Source organism: Uranotaenia lowii, chromosome 3, assembly GCF_029784155.1.
Source record: "Uranotaenia lowii strain MFRU-FL chromosome 3, ASM2978415v1, whole genome shotgun sequence".
NCBI lineage: Eukaryota > Metazoa > Arthropoda > Insecta > Diptera > Culicidae > Uranotaenia > Uranotaenia lowii.
Window position 1 is genome coordinate 17018813 of NC_073693.1, and position 22829 is coordinate 17041641.

General features: G+C 41.4%; 1 protein-coding gene across 13 annotated transcripts in view; it reads left to right on the plus strand.

Annotated features, from left to right (window-relative positions):
- Positions 1-22829, plus strand: part of LOC129757875 (potassium voltage-gated channel subfamily H member 7-like) — a 505815-nt gene that overhangs the window by 433322 nt on the left and 49664 nt on the right. For all 13 annotated transcript variants that reach the window (XM_055755238.1, XM_055755232.1, XM_055755237.1 and 10 more), the window contains one exon: positions 4474-4628. In XM_055755238.1, coding sequence (XP_055611213.1) covers positions 4474-4628 — 155 coding nt within the window. The remainder of the gene's footprint in view (positions 1-4473; positions 4629-22829) is intronic.

Genomic DNA, 22829 nt, shown 5'->3' on the forward strand with positions numbered 1-22829 from the left:
GAATTTTGTTGAGTAATTTTTTTTAGTTTTGAGAATATTTGTCCGGATACTGCTCGGATGTCATGGAGGTCACTTTTGAAATCAAATGCCTGGATTTTTCCAGGGTTTTACATAAAATTGCCCGGTTTGTCCGGTCCGGATAAATGTTAAAAAAATTCTTGCAATTTTAGCCTAAAATCAGTCATACAATTGTAGTTGGATGTAACATATTTACAGTTAAATCAACCATACCATTACAAATGAATCTATCATATTTATTGTTTAATGTGAAAGGTCAACTCGCAATGTATAGATGAATTTACTATATTTATAGTTGAATGCCTAAAATCAATCATACAATTATAGTTGAATCTATTATATTGACAATTAAAGCAATTTTACCATTGATTGCGTAAAGTCAATCAGCAGTTTGTAGTTGAGTCTATTATATTTATAGATGAATGCGAAAAAGGCAACCAAACACTGATGATTGGTATAACTAGCTGGAATTATTGAAATAACAGTCGTCTTTTTTCTCCGTGCATTGGTTTACAAACCTCAGATTGAATTTTTAAGCTTTGAGCTGAAATTTATATTTAACATGATGTTATTTGCTTTGCAATAAGTTTTCTTCAGATTTTTTTGAAAATGATACAATTTTTGATGAAAAATTCAGAACTTTAAACTCTCATTGTATTTTTTTTTATCAAAAAACAATGGTTTCGGAATTTTTTGCCTTGAATTGCCTTGAAATGCATTTGGAACATTACGAACTCTACGTAAAAAAATTAAACCAGCTATTTCCCAGCTTATCAAACGAACAGCTGATTTCTCATCGTTTACAAGTTTTTTGGCAACCTCCGGTCCGCTGAATAACAACAACATTAAGCATGTTCAATGACCGCACAGCATCTAAATGTATTTGACTTCAAAATCAAATGCAAGTATGTGCCCCAAAAACGTTTTTTCGGGTGTCTACAGATTCATCGCATTTGAAACTGATTGAAAAATGTGAAATTTTTACTGAAAGCGATTATGTTATTTGAACAAAAAAGATTTCTATTTCGAAAATATCGAGTAATCTTCACAGCTCAAAATAAAAATCAACTGTGATGTTATGATTTTTCAGAACCGAAAACATCAACGCAGCGGCACAACGTTGTTCTTAAACCTCGTCCACACTCGGCAATTAGAACTGCGATTCGGTTGCTGAGACATGTTTATATTTACAGCATGGTTTACATCTTGGGAGCCTTGAAACGTGCATCTCATCAAATGTAAACATAAACAAGTCTCAGCAAAAGAAATCGCAGTTCAGGTTGCGAGCGTGGACGAGGCTTCAGGAAATCAGGAATTTCCTGAGACAGACGTTGGTCCGATTTGTTGATGTTTTTTGTTGTGAAAAATTATAACATCACAGATGATTTTTGTTTTGAACTGTGAAAAATAGATTTGTTAAAAAAATTATCGAAATAGAAATATTTTTTTGTTTAAAATAAATATTTCGAATATGATAAATCTAAAGAACCTTATATCTACCTGAAAAAACGTTATCGTTTAACTTGCATTTGATACTGGCATCAAGCACATTTAGATACTGTGCGTTCACTGAACATGCTAAATGTTTTTGTTATTCAGCGGATAATGATAAATATTAAAAGCAGGGGCTGCCAAGTGGTTTTGTCAAAAATCAAACCAACGCAAAGAATAAAATCAGGATTTTTCAGGACACCAATGAATTCATAGAAATATTGAATATACAGTTCTGCTTTGATTGCATATTAAAGCGATAGACAGGTTCTGTAAACGCCTTAATTTATGCAACAGCTTCTTGGCTGACCTGCAGCTCATATCGAAAAACACCATTCAAATATCATCTGAACAGAAGTTTATCATCGGATATAGCGAGTTTAACTTTTTTATTACAAATCTCATAGTTCGATCACAAATTCGATAAAATTTAGATATATTTTTGAAAATCAGCAAAATTAAGGACATTTTAATGAATTTTTTTCAAAAAATCAGGACAAATCCTGATAAACCAGGACACCTGGCACCTCTGATGTAAAATTATAACACTGAAAATAATTTTCACTTTAAATATAAGTGATCTCTGAAGTGAAATTTTTGCCATACGTAATTTCACGTGAATTTTAAGTGACCAACAAGTGAAAATTTTCTTAAGTGAGCGGCCAAGTGAATTGAAAGTGATCGAGCATGTGGATTGTAAGTGTATGCTCAGGTCGTCCAAATTTTCCTGTAAAAGAGATTTTTCAGTTTTTTTTATTCGAGCAGGTAACTTTGATTGTTTTTAAAGGATGTATTGATTAAAATCAATCTCAACCAATCAGACATTCAGAATGAAATTTTGATTTATTTGTTTTGTCCAACAGTTCCTTTACAGAAAAAAATTTTCGATTCCGAGAAGACAATAATCCATTGATCGCCTCGTTGATTGATGATTTTTCATGGAAATTGCATTTTTTTTCTTATCTCCAGTTCTAGTTGCTTTTTTGGTGAATCGTCAACAAGCTCTGAAAAAAATATAATTACTTTAAATCCAATAAAATACTATTATGCTCTACTTGCATGATCCGTTGAGCTCAATCGAAACCAAAATAAAAACAACAATGACCTACAATAGAATTTCAAATACCAGTCATTTAAAATTCAAATGATAAATGAGTGGATATTGGATCGTTCACTTTAAACTAAAGTGAGAGTCAAGTGAAATGTACATTAGCCACTTGAAAGGAAGGAATTCGCTTGTGCCTTACTTTTCAGTGAATTCTAAAGTGTATTTTAAATGGTTTAAACATAAATTTCGAATCGAAACGATTACTTTACGTAAAATTTATGTTTTTTGAGTAAATTGAACAGAAAGAATCCAATAAAATCATCAGATCGTAGCTATTTTCTTAAAATATTTTTTATTCCTAGAAGTACGAAAAACTAACTAAAAGTTGGGGATTTTCAAACACAAACCGGATTTAACCTCCAGAAAAATTAAACTTATCACTCATGTGTTAAACAACAACAACCACGCCGATGCTTCAAGCTGCTGCAAATCCCCGTGAAAAACTTTCGCAAACGGAAAAAACCACGAAAGTGGTTGAACCTGAAAACAAAACAAAACAAGAGCTTGGCATGCAACCACCACATATGTTCTCGGTATTGCTGTTGCAAATTGTTAGCCAGATGATTTGCAGCACCATACCCGGGACCCGGACGGAGCTATCCCCAAATTTGAGAAAGCGAAACAAATCAAGTGTCTGGATTCGAGTCGCTAAATTTTCCCAATGATGTTGGGATGCTTTAATTGATTTTCTCGGTTCAAACATGTCTGAAACAATTTCAACAATTATTTCCTCTCCAACGAATTTCGGCACTTGATTTGGAAAGCGCGTTGACGACAAAGTTGAAAAAAAAAGTTCTAATTTGAGGATGGCCCCGTTAACGAAGAAAATCTGGAAAGTTTTTCACGCGGATAAATTCCCCCAAGCCCATGATCACACACACCAAAACCCCCTAATCGTTCCCACATTATGCTTTAAGTGTGTATAACGACATAACCAATAATAATCAAGATTATGCGCACCAGTTTCCAGAAATGATCTGCGAAAGTGTTTCAGTGTCGGTGGGTTGAAATCATGAAACAAAAAAGGGAAAGAATTCGAATCAAACAGGAAGGTATCTTAAAAATATTTCAAAAACTAGAATCAAGAAAATCAATTCAAAACAAACATGATTTCGACCCACCCTAGCTCGAAACAATTTAGGATACTTTCCAACTTGCGACACGAGCAATTTTCACCTGCAGAACTCTCGAAACGGATGCGTCATTCTTTCTTTCGTTTTATTTATTTTTAAGATCAAAAACATCTGAAGTGTGCAAATTGTTTCATGTCGCAGTTAGTTTTTGTCCCCAGGTGTTTTTTTTCTTCTTCGATGTCACCCTTTCATTCCGATGTTCATTTATGCGTCAAGAGAATGTGATGACGATGAGAGAAGAAAAAAACCTTGGGAAAAGTGCGAACCGGAAAGATGATTCTGCTGGCATTTTCTTTTAGACATTTTTTCTTTCTTCGTTTGTTTTTCTCGGTCTCAGGACATTGAGGTTACCTTGAATTAAAAAACTTGGTTCAGTTTTTGTTTCGTTTGACGAGTTTGTTAGTTTGATCAATAGGATGATAGTTTGTTTATTGGTTCGTTAATCTTAAAAGAAACGTTCAAAAAAAAACTTTCCATTCTTATCCATTTTAGCAGAAATCTCTTAACCATTCATAATCTTTTGAAAACATCGCTAATCTCGATTCATCATTGTAAATTGTTTCTTCCTTTCTCCTCCAACATCCGCTAACCGTTAACATGCCGGAACAAAACACTTTCTCGTTTTTTTTGTTTTACGAACTCCCTTTCCCTATCCTTGTTTCCACTTCCGTTGTTTTCCTTTTTTTCTCTCTTTCTCTCTCTCCATCTCTCTTTCTTCTACAGACAACGACTCTGATTGGTTTATTGAAAACGGCACGTCTATTGCGTCTAGTGCGAGTGGCGAGAAAGATCGACCGCTATTCGGAATATGGCGCTGCTGTTTTAGTATTACTGATGGCTACCTTTGCACTAATCGCTCACTGGCTGGCTTGTATTTGGTACGCATCGTTAACTTCCCCAGATAACTCTCTATCTGTCTTATCTCTCTCGCTCCTTTCGATGTACAAAACCCGGTACATTTCGAAACAAAACAAAACAGCAAACACACACACAATCCCTAACAAGTAACAAAACAAACACGACACTCAAACACACTCAACCTCAGGACAACATGACAACAATTTTTTAAATCATGAAAACGAACCTTTGGTAGTTTGAACAATTTTCGGTTCAAACGATCGCAACAGGCTATGGCCATCAGCTGTCTGTCATCTGTGAAATGTGAACACACACTCTGGCGCCCGAATGCGGGCGCCATCTGTCCATACAATTCTCCTATAAATCTTCGTCTGACTTGCATATATTACTCCTAAAAAACAAAAACGTAGAGGCAGAGGTACTAGTTATTAAGAACAAAATACACCCAAACTTAGAGTTTGAGCTCCCCTAGAGCTGACATTCAACAAACCCCTGAACCCGAACACCGCTGCACGTGTAAAAGATTTCCCCATACTACTCTGTGTTTGTGTGTTTAGTTTCACTATAGAAACAAATATAAAAACCAAAAACTACTCACGCGAAACAAAAAATTGGCATCCCGTAGACCTCAAGCTTACAAAAAGTGAAATTTTCTGAAAACGAACTATAAGTTTTCTGAAAGTTTCACTCATTAAGTCGAGCTAAACTTTAAAAAATTACGACCAATCATGTAAACAACAGTCGACAAACACCACTATTTACCTACTACCACGTCCATCGCAAAACGAAGTCACGTAGTCGAGCGACTAATTCGAACGGTCGAGTCCATCATACTATAACAACTGTTTACGCAAAATCAGTAAACCAAAAAGACCTCGCGCTGGATTCTGGACACGATTTGGCGAGAATTATCCTCGGACCGAGGATTTCGGTAAAGTATTCAGTCGTAGAGGTGACGTTTTCCCTAGGATTGACTTCTAAATTTTAAAATCATAAATAATTGGCTTCTGAAATATTTTTTTACATAACTCATCATCCAAAATAGCTATACTAAAATTATTCACTAGAAACTGAATCTGAAAACAATCTGACTTACTTATCCAAAAAATCTATTTTTTAAATTAAAACTTTAGATTTTCCATATTTTATTTTTTTCATATTTATATTTTTGTAAATAAAACGGTTCCTTATACAAAACAAGTGAAATTTGATTCCGTGTGCTTGTGTTTAGCTCGAACTATTCATAAGCAAGGTAGGTATTGAAGTTTTTTGTTTTTCAAATGTTTCTTGAGTTCCTTTTTTCTGTATAACATTCAAAATTTACCAAACCATCTGGTACAGCTTTTTCCAATCTCACCGCTATCTGGGATAGAGCTTGGAACTTTGTCTGCTCTCATACACGCTTCTTCTTCCAAACTCAAAATTAAGTTGTTTTGGTCCAAAACTGAAGTTCGGGGGGAATTTAAATTTGCGAACGAATCTCGCGTTACGAAAATAGCCTCATTTGTTTATTGTTTATTGTTTATAAAAAAAAAAAACCATCTGACGTAAATGTCTTAATGGTTTACTTAATCTAGGTCTATCTTGACATACATTCAAAGTTTTCTTATTAGTTAGTTCTTTATTGGTCACTTATGCTGCATTCGATCAAGCGTTTAAAGGTTGCAGTTGAGACATTAAAGTCAAAGAGAGCATAATTGCGTAAGAAGCTTACTTTTGCAGAACGCAGCGGGATTGAACGTGATTGATACCATAGCGCGTATTTCTTGATTCCAGTGATAGCAAGTCACGATTTCGCAGGGTTCTTTCTGGAGCATAAATATGACAGCGCGAAAGTATCCAAGAACAATCGATTTCGTTTTTGAGAATTTTCGCCACAAACAGTGGCCAGAATCATGGCGATTCGACAGCGTGTGGAGGCCAAGCGAAGCGCAGCGTTGTGCATAAGGTGGCAGATTTCGAGGATTATCCCACGGTAGATCACGCAGAGCATAACGTACGAATTTTCGTTGAACCGCTTCAAAACGCGCCACCCTTGTAGTTTCGAATGGCCACCACACCAGATTTGCAGATTCTAATATTGAACGAACCAGGCAGCAATACAGAGCTCGTAGACAAACAGGATCTGTAAATTCTTTACTCAGACGTATGACAAACCCCAGCATTCGATTGGCCTTTTCAAGTGTAGCAGAGTAGTGTTCCTTGAATGTCATATGACTATCCAAAACAACGCCAAGGTCCTTTATTTGTAGAAGTTCGCCCTGGATATAATAGTCGTACAAAAATGGAAGTTTCTTGCGTCCAAATGTTATGATACAGCACTTAGAAACGCTTAAGGCCAGTAGGTTGACAGCACACTAGTTCACTACTGTATCGAGGAATTGCTGTAGTATCTGACAATCTGCCAAACTGTTAACGTTCAGAAAAATTTTCAAATCATCCGCGTACATAAGTACTCCGCATCCAAAAAGCAGCATATTTATATCATTGCAGAACAGGGTGAACAATAAAGGCCCCAAATTACTTCCTCGTGGTCCTCCTGAAGTCGGAATGACATCTGAAGATTCAGATGTTCCGATTTTAACAGCAAGACGACGATTTGTTAAATAGCTTCTGATCCAAGCACAAAATCTCTCAGATAATCCCAGGCGTTCTAGCTTTAAAAGTAAAATTAAGTGATTAACTGAGTCAAACGCCGCAGTGATGTCCGTGTAAATTGCGTCGACTTATTTGCCACAATTCATATTAGATATGCAAAATGATGTGAACACTACCAGGTTAGACGTTACCGAACGTTTCTGAAAAAAAACCGTGTTGATTGTCCGAAATCCTGTTCCTGCAGGCTGTAAGCATAACATCGTTGACAATCCTCTCTAGGACCTTCGAGCAGGCAGCTAGTGATGTGACACCACGATAATTGCGAACCTCTTGCTTATCACTCTTTTTGAAGACTGGGCTCATGAAAGATCTTTTTCCAGGTGGCAGGGAACTGATGTTGTTGTAAGGAAAGATTAAAAATATAAGTCAGGGGCTTAACAAGTAAATAGTGCAACACTTTTTCAACACGCACGCAGGTATTCCATCCTGCCCGGCTGAAGTAGAGTAATTTAACTTTTTGATAGCCTCGAAAACCATATCCTCTCTAACAGCAAACACGTCGAGATTCAACACATCGGTAGGCAATCGTGTCACGGCTGCGCTAATTTGTTCTTCTGTTGGCGATTGACTTGAAAATATACTGGAGAAATGCTTTGCAAAAAGGTTACATTTGTCAGCAGATGATTTTGCAATTCTGTTATCTAAATGTACCTCCGCAGGTAGGCCAGATTCCTTCCTTTTGGATTTAACAAAATTCCAAAACTTTTTAGGGTTCCGACGAAGCTCACTTTGAGTCCGATTCACATAACGGCGATAGCATAAGCGATTGTAGATTCGATATTTTCTGGTAGCATCATTAAGTTTAGATTTCATGAATGGGCATCTAGAATTAGTAAATGCTCGAAGCAATTTCGAGCGCAGCTGTTTCAGTCGTTTTAAGCGAGAATTAGTCCAAGGAGGTCTAAGCGGAGGTCGAACCATGGGCACAGATTTGTCAAAAACGTCGTCCATAATTGCGCAGAATGAACTAACAGCTACGTCTACACTTGTATATCTTTGGAGATTTGTCCAGTCCATTTCAGATAGACACAGGTTCATGAGATCGAAATCAGCACGACGGAAGTCACGTGCAGATGGGTCGAAAGCCTCAACAAAAGCGACCGGACTCGGGAATGCAATGTTGAACTCAAGCGCAGGATGGTATACGTCTATAAGTACCACGGTATAACTTGCTTCAATTACGGGGCTGTTCAAGATTGAGTCATCCGTAAAAACCAAATCCAACGTCCGATTTTGAAAATTTTTTACGCCGTTTCTTTGATGAAGTCCGTTCAATACAGTTCCGTCCAAAAAAGTAGCACTCGCCATATTTAGTACTGAAGCAGAATCGACCACCAAGTTGTTGTTACCGCTAGGAACCCACGATAACTGTGATTGATTAAAATCACCGAGCAAAATAATACCGGAAAATGGCTGTTTCAATCTTGCTTCTGATAATGTCTCAACATGCAACTCTAAAACTGAGGTATCCTGACTTCTTTCAGGAGGGATGTACGATAAACCGATCAAAAGTGAACTTTGTTCATAGGACACTTTTACCCACAAATTTTCAATGCTACCGGAATTACAAATTGTGAATATCGATGAGCTAAACTTACATGAAACGGCTATTAGCACTCCTCCACCCCGACTACGACAACTGTTAGAGCCATTCCTGTCGCATCGAAACACGGTGTAATCCGGGCTGAATAGTTGGCTGGATGGTACTGTTGCATCAAGCCAGGTTTCGGTGAAAGCGTAGATGTCGTAATCGAGCTCTGATGTGGAAACGAAACATTCCGAAATTTTCGATTTCAAGCCACGAACATTCTGGTAGTATATGCGTACACCGTCAGCAAAGTTTCCATCATCAGGGCGGACTCTGCAAGGCGAGGGGCGATCACTAAACGCATCAGAATTTAAAAATTGTTACTTGCCTGAGAGCACAGGCTGGAGAGCCCTGTTGCCTACTTCGAACTCAGGGCCGGGACGACTGTTGACGCTGGCTGGAAACTGCGCGACTGTTACGAAGGGCTCGGGGGCTTCCAATGTGCTAATTTCGGTGCGTCCCGGGATTCCAACAGGCAAGTGATTAGCGACGGCTTCGACTGAGCGATAATCACATAATGCATTTCCGTTTCCATTCAGTCGACAGTTCACAGAAAAGCTGACGATATCGTTAGCAGCAGGCTGTAGCTTTAAGCTTGAATCCGTGTTCATCCGTGCATCGTGCTGGCCACAATAAATCCGACTCGATGCACATGGTGCGGGGCTAGAAGGCAGAGCTGTGTGACTAGATGAAAAGCACGAAACTGAAGGATACTTGCCATGAAATGGCAATTGGAAGCCTCCCCCAGAACCACCTGACCGATAAACGGGACGACTTGAAGCTGGAACAGTCGGTCGTTGGTGGTCCGGGAAAAGAACTTCCAAATTGCTTTGATTGGTGCGTCCCGACTTCCGGTTGAGGTTCGCAAGAAAATGGTCAATATCAGGGGCAACGTTCGCTACAGACTCTAGTTCAGAGTTATCATCCGTGGAAATTTGTTCATCGTGACGGCCAAAATAAAACTGATTCGATGGGAAGCTAGAAGGCAGAGGTGCGTGACTTCGAGAAAAGCTTATGTTTGAGGAATACTTGCCACTGCATGGCAATTGGAAGCCTCCCTCTGGACCACCTGACCGATAAACGGGACGACTTGAAACAGGAACGTACGGTCGTTGGTGGCCAGAGAAGAGAACTTCCGAACTGGCATGATTGGTGCGTCCCGGTGTCAAGCTGAGATAAACTGGCGACTGGTTATTATTGAGGATCACGAAACTGTTTTGAGTTGTAATCCATGAACTCTCGGAAATACAATCCTTTCGGCCACGATTCAGGATTCAGCGCCCTCGGTTTCGAATCCGGAGAAATGCCAACTTTAAACGATATGAACCGGAAAGAGCTGCTATCGCTACCTCTCGGAACTAATTTTACCACCGTGGCATCTTCCACACCAAGGTTGGCCTGCACCATGGTTTTAACAGCGTCTTCAGTGACTTCCGGCTTAATACGCGACAAATAAATCCAGAATAACTTTGGATTTTCATCTTCACAAAGTGGAATTGAAACTAGGTCGTTTGAATCATGTTTTGATCCGAGTTGACAAGGTTCAGTTGAAACCGCATCTGGAACCCGAGCCCGCTTCAATGGACGTCTGAGTGGTGTAGGTGTCGGCGTGGGCGTAGATTTGTTCCACATGGGGGTACGAATTGGTTTCGGAGCAAGTTGTTGAATTTGCGAACGCAATTCTGTGATCGCGTTCGTCAACTGCGCTAGTTCGTTTGATTCAGGCGGAGCGTTGCAGGCCACAGAACGGAAACTAGGGTTAGAAAACAATGCAGCGCAGTCGTCACAGAACCAAAACAGGTTCTTAGAATGCGCATCCATTTGTCTGGCAAGACTTTTAGATAAGCTAGTACACGTGGTGTGGAATCGCTTGCTGCAAACGCCTTTGCAGGCGATATGCTCGATTCTGGTTATAGCCTCGTGACAAGTCGAGCAGTTATATTCCATTGCGCCTTTCGGTATGCAATAAAATTTCGGAAATGCAGCTTTATGGTTCCGAATTTTACCGCTAGATGTCGCTTCGGTCGAAAAAAATCGAAATGGGATGTTTACATAAGCAACTTTAGTGATAAACAAACGGTGATGCACTTGACACTTTGATCACGATTTTTGCCCAAATTTCCTTTTTTATCACCAGCACTCGACCAGTTCCGAGTTTGGTATGAAGTTAATATAAAGCCGGATTGGACTTTTACAATTAAAACGGTATAAAACACACGAAAAACAGGTAATGAAAATCCGACGGAAAAAAAGGTCAACCATTCAATAACGAATTATTACACGTCCCGGCATCCACGCGAATGCCCCGGCATCCACGCGAAGGTTATACGGGTTTGAATTGTAGTCTTCGTTTCGATTTCTTGGAGCCATGGGTGGACAGTGCATCCTTTATTTACAGCATCGAGGCAGGGGGCTGAATCAGTTAATATTAACACATCGTTATTCAAACTTGCTTCTGTTACTAACATCTTTAGTTCGTAAGTTTCGTCCGAAAAAATATTGACAACAATCAGGTAGTCTGTAGCTTTTGGAGAACAAATTGCTATACACTCCAGCTTCAATTTTGCATCCTAATTCAGATCCATCAGTGTATAAAATTTGGTATATAGAATAGTTATTACTAATAAACTCGGTAAATTTTGGAACAACAATGGAATTTGAATCTCCGGCTTTTAAGACTTTTCGTAGCGTATTATCAATTTTCGGTTTCTTCATATACCAGTTTCAAGCGGAATGTCTTAGGACTTATGTAGGGAATAGAGATTCCTGGTATTTGCCTTATTAGTTCAGAGGCTCTTTTTATTGTGGGAGAGTTCATGTCACAATGCCTTTCGCTAGCAGACGAATTGCAGTGTGACTTAACCGTTCAATGAATTTCAGGCGGAATGGCAGAAAACCTGATTCTATTAAGATAGATTCTACCGGACTGGATCGAAAAGCACCTGAGGCTTTTCGTATAACTTCATTGTAAGTCGGTGATAGGAGTTTCTCCATGCTATCTGCTTGCAAACTCGTAAGGGCTATCCCGAATATCAATTTAGAAACTATTGGAGCATTACCGATGGCTAGTAAAGTAGATCTACCACTTCGTCTCAAACTGGAACCTAGGACACGGAGAATATTCAATCGGTCTTTACACTTTTTCTTGACTGTTTGGAAGTGTTGAGTGAAATTGAGTTTCTGATCAATAGTTACACCCAATATTCGAACTTTCCGAACACGTTGTAGAATATTGCCATCAATTTTTATAGCTCGACCTTTTTTACGATGAGCTTTGTTGTAAATATGCAACAAGTTAGATTTCGAGCCAGATATGGTGAAGCCCACATTGGACGCTCAGTTTGTAATTGAACAAACAGAAGAACGCAGTTTTTGACGAATTGTAGTACTTTTTTTGCCCCTAGCGGCCAACAAAACATCGTTAGCGTAAAGCAATAAATCCACAGTTGGAGGTCCTTTAGGTACACCATTGTTTGCTTTTCTTAAACTGGATAGTTTCCCGTTGACTAACACGCGAAAAAACGATCTTCTAGAAAACTCCTAATCAACATGCTCATCATTAGGCCTAATAGTTTCCATTCCTGCAAAGTGTGGATTATCGACATTCTACACGGTGTGTCGCACGCTTTGGCGATATCCAATGTAATGAGCACGACGTGTTCGTCAGGTGAATGGCAAATTAGAGGTTCAAGATAAGAAAAATATGAATCAACTCCGAAACCTGTACGAAATGCGTGTTGGCGATCATCCAATCGTTTACTCTCTTCCAGTTCTGTCATAAAGCGACGATTAATCAGGCGTTCAAAAAGTTTTCCAAGGCAGCTTAAGAGAGTTATTGGCCGATAGGCCTCTGGTTTAGTTCGATCAGGACCTTATTTAAGAATAGGAATAACGGTTCCTTGCTTCCATTCATCAGGAAATGATTCCTCGCTCCAAAGATTGTTAAAAGGTCTCAAAAGACAAACTTTGGATGAAAATGTCAATCTTCGTCTATGTTATCTTGTCCACTTGTCTGTCCACCACGTCGATCTAAAGCCTAAACTAGTTCGTGAAAAGTGAAGTTGCAGTTATATTCCTTAAAAAAATCTTGTCGATTGTTTTCAACTCACATACCTTTATTGCGTAACTTTCTGTTTTTAAATTTGTCGGGATGTGCTGCATCGAATAACCGTTTTTCATATTAGTCGGAAAGTATATTCGGAACGCGGGTACCATCGTTGGAAACACCATCCCCAACAGCTAGAGCTATGGAGCTGGCATGTCTCTTTCCTTGTATTCGGTTTATATTCTTCCAGATTGTAGGGGCTCCACGGTACGAACGTACCCAGATGGTCGTGCCATCTACCAGAGCTGCGGCAACACACACGAGCTTGGAACAGCTTTTATAGTGATGAGAAAGATGCAAAAGCGCGTGATCGGGTGGTGGCCGATCAACTCACGAATGTGCCGGTTGAGAATCAAGGGCCGGTGCTTAAACATCAGCATCATCAACGTGCACAGACCTCACTTCGGAAGTACCGGTGACGACAAAGACGAATTTTACACGCAGCTGAAGCGTGAATACGACCGTTGCCCAAAACATGATATCAAGATCGTCATCGTGGATTTTAATGCTCAGGTCGGCCAGGAGGAGGAATTCAAACCGACAATTGGAAGGTTCAGCGCGCACCAGCTGACCAACGAAAACGGCCTCAGACTTATTGATTTCGCCGCCTCCAAACGAATGGCCGTACGTAGTACCTTTTTCCAGCACCGCCTCTCACACAAGTACATCCGGAGATCACCGTATCAAACGCAATCACAGATCGACCACGTTTTGATTGACAGCCGGCACTTCTCGGACATCATCCACGTCAGATCCTTTCGAGACGCCAACATCAAGTCAGACGACTATCTGGTGATGGGGATGCGCCGAAAACTCTCCGTAGTGAACAACACACGACACCGGCGCCCGCCTCGGTTAAATATCGCACGACTAAAAAAAAACTGAGGTCGCGGCAGACTACGCGCAATCGGTCGAAGCAGCGCTGCCGGCAGTCCAAGACGAAGTACATGCTGGCCTTCGGATCCGAGACCGACCGAACTCGCTTGTCCAGTAGTAACAAGGTCACGATCGACGGCGACGAGCTGGAGATAGTCGAAGACTTTATCTCGGCTCACTGGTGACCGCAGACAATGACATCAGCCGTGAGATCCGGAGGCAAATTATCAGCGGAAGTCGTGCCTACTATGGACTCCACAAGCAACTGCGGTCGAGAAGACTTAGCTAGGGTGGTCGGATTTACCGGTTTTTTACAAATCCGGTATTTCGGTATTCGTAATTTATAAAACCGATAAAACCGGTAAAACCGGTATTTTTCAAAGTATATCGAATTCATGAAAAGGTTTCGCCTAATTGCAGTAGTAGAGTATGGTGGGGTAAAAGTACGACCTTGGTGCTATCCTATTTTTAGATAATTTTGCAGTTGTTTTTCTGAAAAACCAAAAACAGCATTGGATTCCTTAGACTTTTATCTTTCTTCTAAAAAATTACGAAGATAATCGATCGACGCATTTGATATCAGTAGTGAAAATGCTTAACTGCTATCGAAACGTACTCTTACCCCACCTCTGGGGCAAAAGTTCGAATGATGTGGGGTAAAAGTACGACCATTCAGAATTCCACAATTTTGCATGAAGTCAAGAGGAAAATTATTTGATATCAATCTTTGCTTACTTCTATGTTTGCTTCTGATACAAATCCTATACATGTGCGATCAACCTGCGCGGATTTGGAGTTCTTCACTAATTGTCCATATCCAACAGGTTTACGAAATCGAGTTCTCATCGTATTTGAGAAATTTTTCGCGCGAGCAAGTCTTTGTATAAACGAAAATATGCTCTGATGTTCCCAGTGAATACCAGTAAGAAGTTCAAACTTTCCGTTCAGATTTACTTCAGTATACCCTGTATATCATTCGTACTTTTGCCCCATTTGAAGTTCGTACTTTTGCCCCTTCAAGGTTTCCTTTGGTTCACAGTTTATTATGCAAAACAGAGACATATTAATTAAATTCTTTCTTCGGCATTTGCTAGTGGTTAAAAACAGCTAAACAGACACATTAAGACTTTCAATGAAAGCCAGAGTTTTGATTGCTCAATTATGTTTGCCGTTATTTTAAATATTACATCATTTGGGTAAAAAAGCTGCTTTACCTCATTTTTCGGAGGGTTTTCAATGTATCAAAATAAAAATTTGTCAGGATGAAGGCAGTCCAAATCACTATCAATCCACGCCAGAGTTTTGAATTTTTTTGTTCTCGGTTTGCGATAATCTCAAAACGTACTTTTACCCGACTCGTACTTTTACCCCACCTTACTCTAATGGCATAAAATGCTTAGAATTTATAACGCAGTAGATTGAGCAACATTTCCAATGAAAAAAAAAATGGTATTGTGCCTTTAAATTATTCCTTTGGCATAAATCTTTCATCATCCTCATGATAATCATAATATTTATCATCTTCATTTTGTTATTGTAATTTTGAGGTGAGGTTGCGAAATTCTAGAAGTTTCATATTATTTTCAACGAATTTTGTCCTATACTCTGCAAAACAGTATTTATATTTAAGAACAGATTTTACAGATTAATTAAAAGTTTATATAGCCTTTAATGAAAATGATATAAAATTGGTATATGTACAAAAAGATTTTTCGTCAAAACAACGACTTAACTAATAAATAAACAAAACTCAAAACACTGTCACAAAGCTTTTGGTTGACTCACAGAATTACAGATTATTGTAATCTAAAATACGGATGTTTTTCCTGCAACCTAGGTCGTGATCGCATTAAGTTTGCGCTCCCAAAAATAAAATGAACAAATCGAAATAAAAATACATGAAAAACCATTCAGAATTCAACAAAAATTTAGTTGTTTGGATCTGATCCATACGCTTTTTGTTGCTATAATACTGTTGCAAATTTTAAAAAAAACTTTGTTACTGCTTTGTCTGGAAAAGAAAATGCTTCAACAGTGTTAAAAATAAAAACAACATAGTTCCAATAATTACCTTGCAAATATTGCCAAAAAACTTAATACAAACAGTCCAACATGTATTTAAATGCTGACTCTGTTGAAAGTTTCGTTAGAACTGAAGTTAGAATTGATGTAAACATGTGTTTAAATGCTGACTCTGTTAAAACATTTTATTTTTTTAAACAAACTAGGAAGTTTCTAATCAGTTTTCAATATTTTTCGTTTGAATTTTCAGGTTTGTGAAAGCCTGGAAACGTTTAGAACGATTTTGATAAACTTGGCCTGTTTATAGATAAAACATTTTTGCAAATTTTATCAAAGTCCAGTTTTTCAATGAAAGTGATTATTGGGAAGCAAACTTAAATTTCTTGTAACTGTATCTTTTTCAGTCATTGTAAATTTGTACAGTGTTTAAATGTTGGGGAGCGTTAGTTCGATAGCTGAACTGAAATGTGTAATGTTTCATTAAAAAAGCTTTAATTCATAAAGTTATATCGACAAGTTTGGCTAGTGAAGTAGACAATGTGCAACTCGAGACCCCATACACCCAACCTTCGGGTAGTGGTCATATCACCTCTTGTCTGCAACTCCGATTCTCTACCTCCCCGTGGTACTAGCTGGGGTGCGAGCAACCTTAGCGGAGATCGGGTACCCAACCCCGGTGGATGCTTTGGTCGCATGCAGAATGAGTTAGGGGGCTTCGTACGCGTCTGTTCTCCATGTTAGGGGCGGCGTGCGGAGTGCAACAACGTCCTGGTGGTGTTCGGGACCCAAAACAGCAACATCACGACGGTCCTCCTGCGAGATAGTGGGGTTAGCTGCGGGCCTTGCGAGCCTGTGACTACTAAAAAACATAAGCAACGAATAACGAACAACAAATTTCGGATGGAAATCGGCAAAGACCCACGCGACGAAAAGGGACTAGCGATTGGAAACTTGGAACATGGAACTGCCGATCTCTAAATTTTGTGGGCAGTACCCACGTGCTCTCCAACGAATTGAAGAGCCGCAAATTCGACATCGTAGCGCTGCAGGAGGTATGCTGGAAGGGCTCCACGGTACGAACGTATCCAGATGGTCGTGCCATCTACCAGAGCTGCGGCAACACACACGAGCTTGGAACAGCTTTTATAGTGATGGGAAAGATGCAAAAGCGCGTGATCGGGTGGTGGCCGATCAACTCACGAATGTGCCGGTTGAGAATCAAGGGCCGGTTCTTCAACATCAGCATCATCAACGTGCACAGCCCTCACCTCGGAAGTACCGGTGACGACAAAGACGAATTCTACGCGCAGCTGGAGCGTGAATACGACCGTTGCCCAAAACATGATATCAAGATCGTCATCGGGGATTTCAATGCTCAGGTCGGCCAGGAGGAGGAATTTAAACCGACAATTGGAAGGTTCAGCGCGCACCAGCTGACCAACGAAAACGGCCTCAGACTCATTGATTTCGCCGCCTCCAAACGAATGGCCGTACGTAGTACCTTTTTCCAGCACCGCCTCCCACACAAGTACACCTGGAGATCACCGTACCAAACTCAATCACAGATCGACCACGTTTTGATCGACAGCCGGCACTTTTCGGACATCATCGACGTCAGATCCTGTCGGGGCGCCAACATCGAGTCGGACCATTATCTGGTGATGGTGAAGATGCGCCCAAAACTCTCCGTAGTGAACAACACACGCAACCGGCGCCCGCCTCGGTTAAATATCGCGCGACTGAAGCAACCTGAGGTCGCGGCAGACTACGCGCAATCGGTCGAAGCAGCGCTGCCGGCAGAGGGCGAGCTTGACGAAGCCCCTCTCGAGGACTGTTGGGATACCATCAAAACAGCCATCAACAGTGCTGCGGAGAACGTCATCGGTTATGTGGAGCGATCTCGACGGAACGACTGGTTCGACGAGGAGTGTAGGAGGGTGATGGACGAAGAGAATGCCGCGCGGGCGGCAGTAGTGCAAAGAGGCACCCGTCGAAATGTGGAAAATCACCGACAGCGGAAGAGGCAGCGAGTCCGACTTTTCCAGGAGAAAAAGCGCCGCCTGGAGGAGGAGGAGCTCGAGGAGCTGGAGCAGCTGCATCGTTCCCAAGAAACACGAAAGTTCTATCAGAAACTCAACGCATCCCGCAAAGGCTTCGTGCCGCAAGCCGAAATGTGCCGGGATAAGGACGGGGGTATCCTGACGGACAATCGTGAGGTGATCAAAAGGTGGAAGCAGCACTTCGATGAACACCTGAACGGCGCACATGCAGGAGATCAAGACGGTGGGGGAAGGTACATCGCCGGCGTAGCCAACGACGAAGAGGAGCCACTCCCAACGATGAGTGAAGTTAAGGAAGCCATTCGCCAGCTGAATAGAAACAAGTCGGCTGGGAAGGATGGCATCGCAGCTGAACTCATCAAAATGGGCCCGGACAGGTTGGCCGATTGCCTACACCGGTTGATAGTCCGGATCTGGGACATAGAACAGCTACCGGAGGAGTGGAAGGAGGGGGTAATATGCCCCATCTACAAGAAGGGTGACAAATTGGACTGTGAGAACTACCGAGCGATCACTGTCCTCAATGCCGCCTACAAAGTGTTGTCCCGAATCCTACTCCGCCGCCTCACGCCACAAGCAAACAGATTCGTGGGAAGTCATCAGGCCGGCTTCATGGAGGGACGGTCTACGACGGACCAGATATTCACATTACGGCAAATCCTCCAAAAATGCCGTGAACACCAAGTCCCTACGCATCATCTATTCATCGACTTCAAAGCCGCATACGACACGATCGACCGTAACGAGCTATGGAAAATCATGGACGAGAACGGCTTTTCCGGGAAGCTAATCAGACTGATCAAGGCGACGATGGATGGAACGCAGTGCTGTGTGCGGATTTCGGGTGAATTGTCGAGTTCATTCGAATCGCGCAGGGGGCTTCGACAAGGTGATGGTCTATCCTGCATGATGTTCAACGTGGCGCTAGAAGGTGTTATTCGACGAGCGGTGGGCGAAATGCGGGGCACGATTTTCAACAGATCCAGTCAACTTATCTGCTTTGCCGATGACATTGATATAGTCGGCAGATCATCTGCGGCGGTGGAGGAGATCTACCGCAAACTGAAACGCGAAGCAGGAAGGATTGGGTTGATGATTAATACGTCCAAGACGAAGTACATGCTGGCCTGCGGATCCGAGACCGACCGAACCCGCTTGTCCAGTAATAACAAGGTCATGATCGACGGCGACGAGCTGGAGATAGTCGAAGACTTTGTCTATCTCGGCTCACTGGTGACCGCAGACAATGACACCAGCCGTGAGATCCGGAGGCGAATTATCAGCGGAAGTCGTGCCTACTATGGACTCCACAAGCAACTGCGGTCGAGAAGACTTTGCCCTCTTACGAAGTGTAACCTGTATATGACGCTTATTAGACCGGTTGTTCTCTACGGGCACGAGACATGGATATTGCTCGAGGAGGACCTGCGTACACTCGGAGTATTCGAGCGACGAGTGTTAAGAACCATCTTTGGCGGCGTACAGGAGAACGGAGTGTGGAGGCGAAGGATGAACCACGAGCTCGCGCGGCTCTACGGTGAACCCAGTATCCAGAAGGTGGTGAAAGCTGGCCGGATACGCTGGGCTGGACATGTTGCGAGAATGCCGGACGACTGTCCTGCAAAACAGGTGTTCGCTACGAATCCGGTAGGAACAAGACGAGCGGGGGCGCAACGAGCGAGGTGGTTAGACCAAGTGGAGCGTGATCTGGCGAACGTAGGGTGCCCGAGAAATTGGAGAACGGTTGCTATGAACCGAGTGAATTTTAGGAATTATGTTCGTCAAGTTATGTCGTGAGACGGAATACTATGTAAATAAATAAAATAATATCGACAAGTTTAAGCAATAATCAAATCTCACATAAACCTTGCAGTGAGGCTTATTGAGCTTGGATTTTGAGGCTGATTGAACAAAATTTGAGTATTTGTACTCAAAAATATTTGGTAAAAAAATCATTTAGCTATGTTAATTTTCGAACAACGCCAAATAATGATGAAAAATTTACCGGAAATACCGGTTTTTTACCGTCCCAAAAGTCGGTATTCCGGTATTGAAAAAATGGACGGTTTTACCGGTTTTACCGGTTTCGGTAAAACCGGTTAGACCACCCTAGACTTAGCCCTCGCACGAAGTGTAACCTGTAAATGACGCTCATTAGACCGGTTGTTCTCTACGGGCACGAGGCATGGATATTACTCGAGGAGGACCTGCGTACACTCGGAGTATTCGAGCGACGAGTGTTAAGAACCATCTTTGGCGACGTACAGGAGAACGGAGTGTGGAGGCGAAGGATGAACCACGAGCTCGCGCGACTCAACGGCGAACCCAGTATCCAGAAGGTGGTGAAGGCTGGCCGGATACGCTGGGCGGGACATGTTTCGAGAATGCCGGACGACTGTCCTGCAAAACAGGTGTTCGCTACGGTAGGAACAAGACGAGCGGGGGCGCACAAGCGAGGTGGTTAGACCAAGTGGAGCGTGATCTGGCGAACGTGGGGTGTCCGAGAAATTGGAGAACGGTTGCCATGGACCGAGTGAATTATAGGAATTATGTTCGTCAAGTTATGTCGTGAGACGGTATACTATGTAAATAATAAAAAAAATCTTCCAGATTTTGCATGAAGCTGTTTCAGGGTTTATGTTTTCGACAAGTTCTTCCCAGCTTTTTTGCTTAGCATCTTTCACAATTTTACGACACGCAGAGCGAGCCTCATGGAATCGATGCAAAGCAGATGGTTTATCAGAATCTTCGTCACTAAATCTGCGCAGAGCTCTCAGTCGTGTTCTTCGTAGTTTTATGGCTATTTTAACTTCGGAATTCCACCAAGGAGTAGATTTGGTCCCAATTTCGCCATTTGTTCTCGGTATGCTCGCCTCTCCTGCTGAAATAATGTACTTTGTCAACTCAGGGACACTTTGGTATACATCTGGTTTTAAGAAATTACTAGTCAGTTGTTCACATTTATCCTAATCTGCTTCATTGTATAGCCACTTTCTTTTACATTTCTTTTCTTGTTGATTCAAAATCATGTTTTTCAACGTAGGAAGGTGATCACTGTCACCGGAATCCATGTGCACTAGAGTGCCCCAAATGACCCGACTTTTGAAAAAGTTATACGCTGCAGGCTAAAATTGATCATTGGCCTAGTACAAGATCTCATGCCAAATTTGGGCCAGATCGGATCACGTTTAGGGGTCGCTCAACGAACCTGAAGTTTGTATGGGATTTTGAGACATTTTGTTCGGGAGAAACATGCTACTTGACACACCTGCACTATTGGTTGAAGTTGCAGTTGTTTACCGATAGCACCATAACTTTGATTCCCGTCGGCCGATGTCTTTCAAAAACGGGTTTTCGTAAAGCCTAAATTATGAAAAATATTTCATCCGAAGACTGCATTTCAATAAAAGTTAAGATAAAAAAGTTATAAGGCTTCAAAAATGGGCTAACTTTTTTAACGGTGGCATTCAGCACTGTTAATGAGGCGTCAATATGTTCGACCGCCTCGGTTCATTAATAGTGATGAATACCATCCTTAAAAAAGTTAACCCATTTAGGCTGTAAGAAAACGCGGTTTTGAAAGAAATCGGCCGACGGGAACCAAAGTTATTGATGAAAAACTGGTTTTTCATGTTTCTCCCGAACAAAATGTTTCAAAATCCCATACAAACTTCAGGCTCGTTGAGCGACCCCTAAAAGTGATCCGATCTGGCCCAAATTTGGCATGAGATCTTGTACTAGGCCTAGCATCAATTTTAACCTGCAGCGCATAACATTTCACAGGTTTTAAATTTCCCATACAAATTTGGGGCAGTCTAATGTGCACATTCGATAAGAATTTAGAGGACACCGCTTTTGAGCAGATAGCAATGTCTAACATCTGGAAGCTTCCTGTTACCAGATCCAACCTTGTTGGTGAACCGTTATTGAGAACAATCATATCGTTATCAATCACTAGATGATCATTTCTCCGCGTTTTTGTGCATCAGTCCTTACTTTGGTTAGTCGGTTGCCCCAGGCGGTGTGGTGAGCGTTCAGATCTCCAAGCAGAAGAATGGGTTGAAGGAATTTTTTCAGCTCTTCACAGAGTTTTCTGGTGTCTTAGGACTTTGGTTAGGTGAAATATTTCCTGATACGACTGTTACTTGGAGTGGTAGTTGCAATCGTACTGCAATAACTTGAATATCACAGTCGATGTTGATTTTTATTTAAACGGAACGTCATTTTTAACTGCAATCCTTACACCCTATCTACCGTGAGGCGAGCAATGTCCAAGAAGCAGGTGATAGTTTTTGTCAATGTAGTTAACAGGTAGCTGGTTTTCGAAACCGTTGGTTTCTTGCAGACAAATAATAATTGGTTCGTACTTAGCTATTAGTATTTGCAGTTCACTTCGATGGGATCTTAATCAGCGGATTAAGATTCCATTGGAGAGCGAACACATGGGTCGCATGGTTGTGGTGATATATCGAGGTTCTGTTGTTTCTAGGCTCTTTGGTCCTGGCATGGTTGGCCTGGGTCACAGTATCGAATATTTGGTAGGACGTGTTGGATATATCTGAAAGTTGTGTGACTTTGGTTTTTGCTCGACAATAATTTGTTTTGATACTTTCCTGAGAACTCCCCGCTTGCCCAACACTGACGTCCACCATAAGATCAACGACATCCGGATCATTCTGCGGTGGGGCCAGTGAAGAGCTGAGCGGAGTGAGGAATAGTTTGTTGATTGAAGACGTTATTCGACGGCGATTATTGTTTGTGACATGTGACAAACTCTTCAATTCCGTTTACAGAGTCCTTGTTCGTAGCCATTTTATCTGGTGAAATTTTTGAATCCATATTCATATTCTCAACGTATCGATCCGATCACGCATGTTTTCCAGGGTTAAATGTCTTCTTCCGTTGAGTCCGA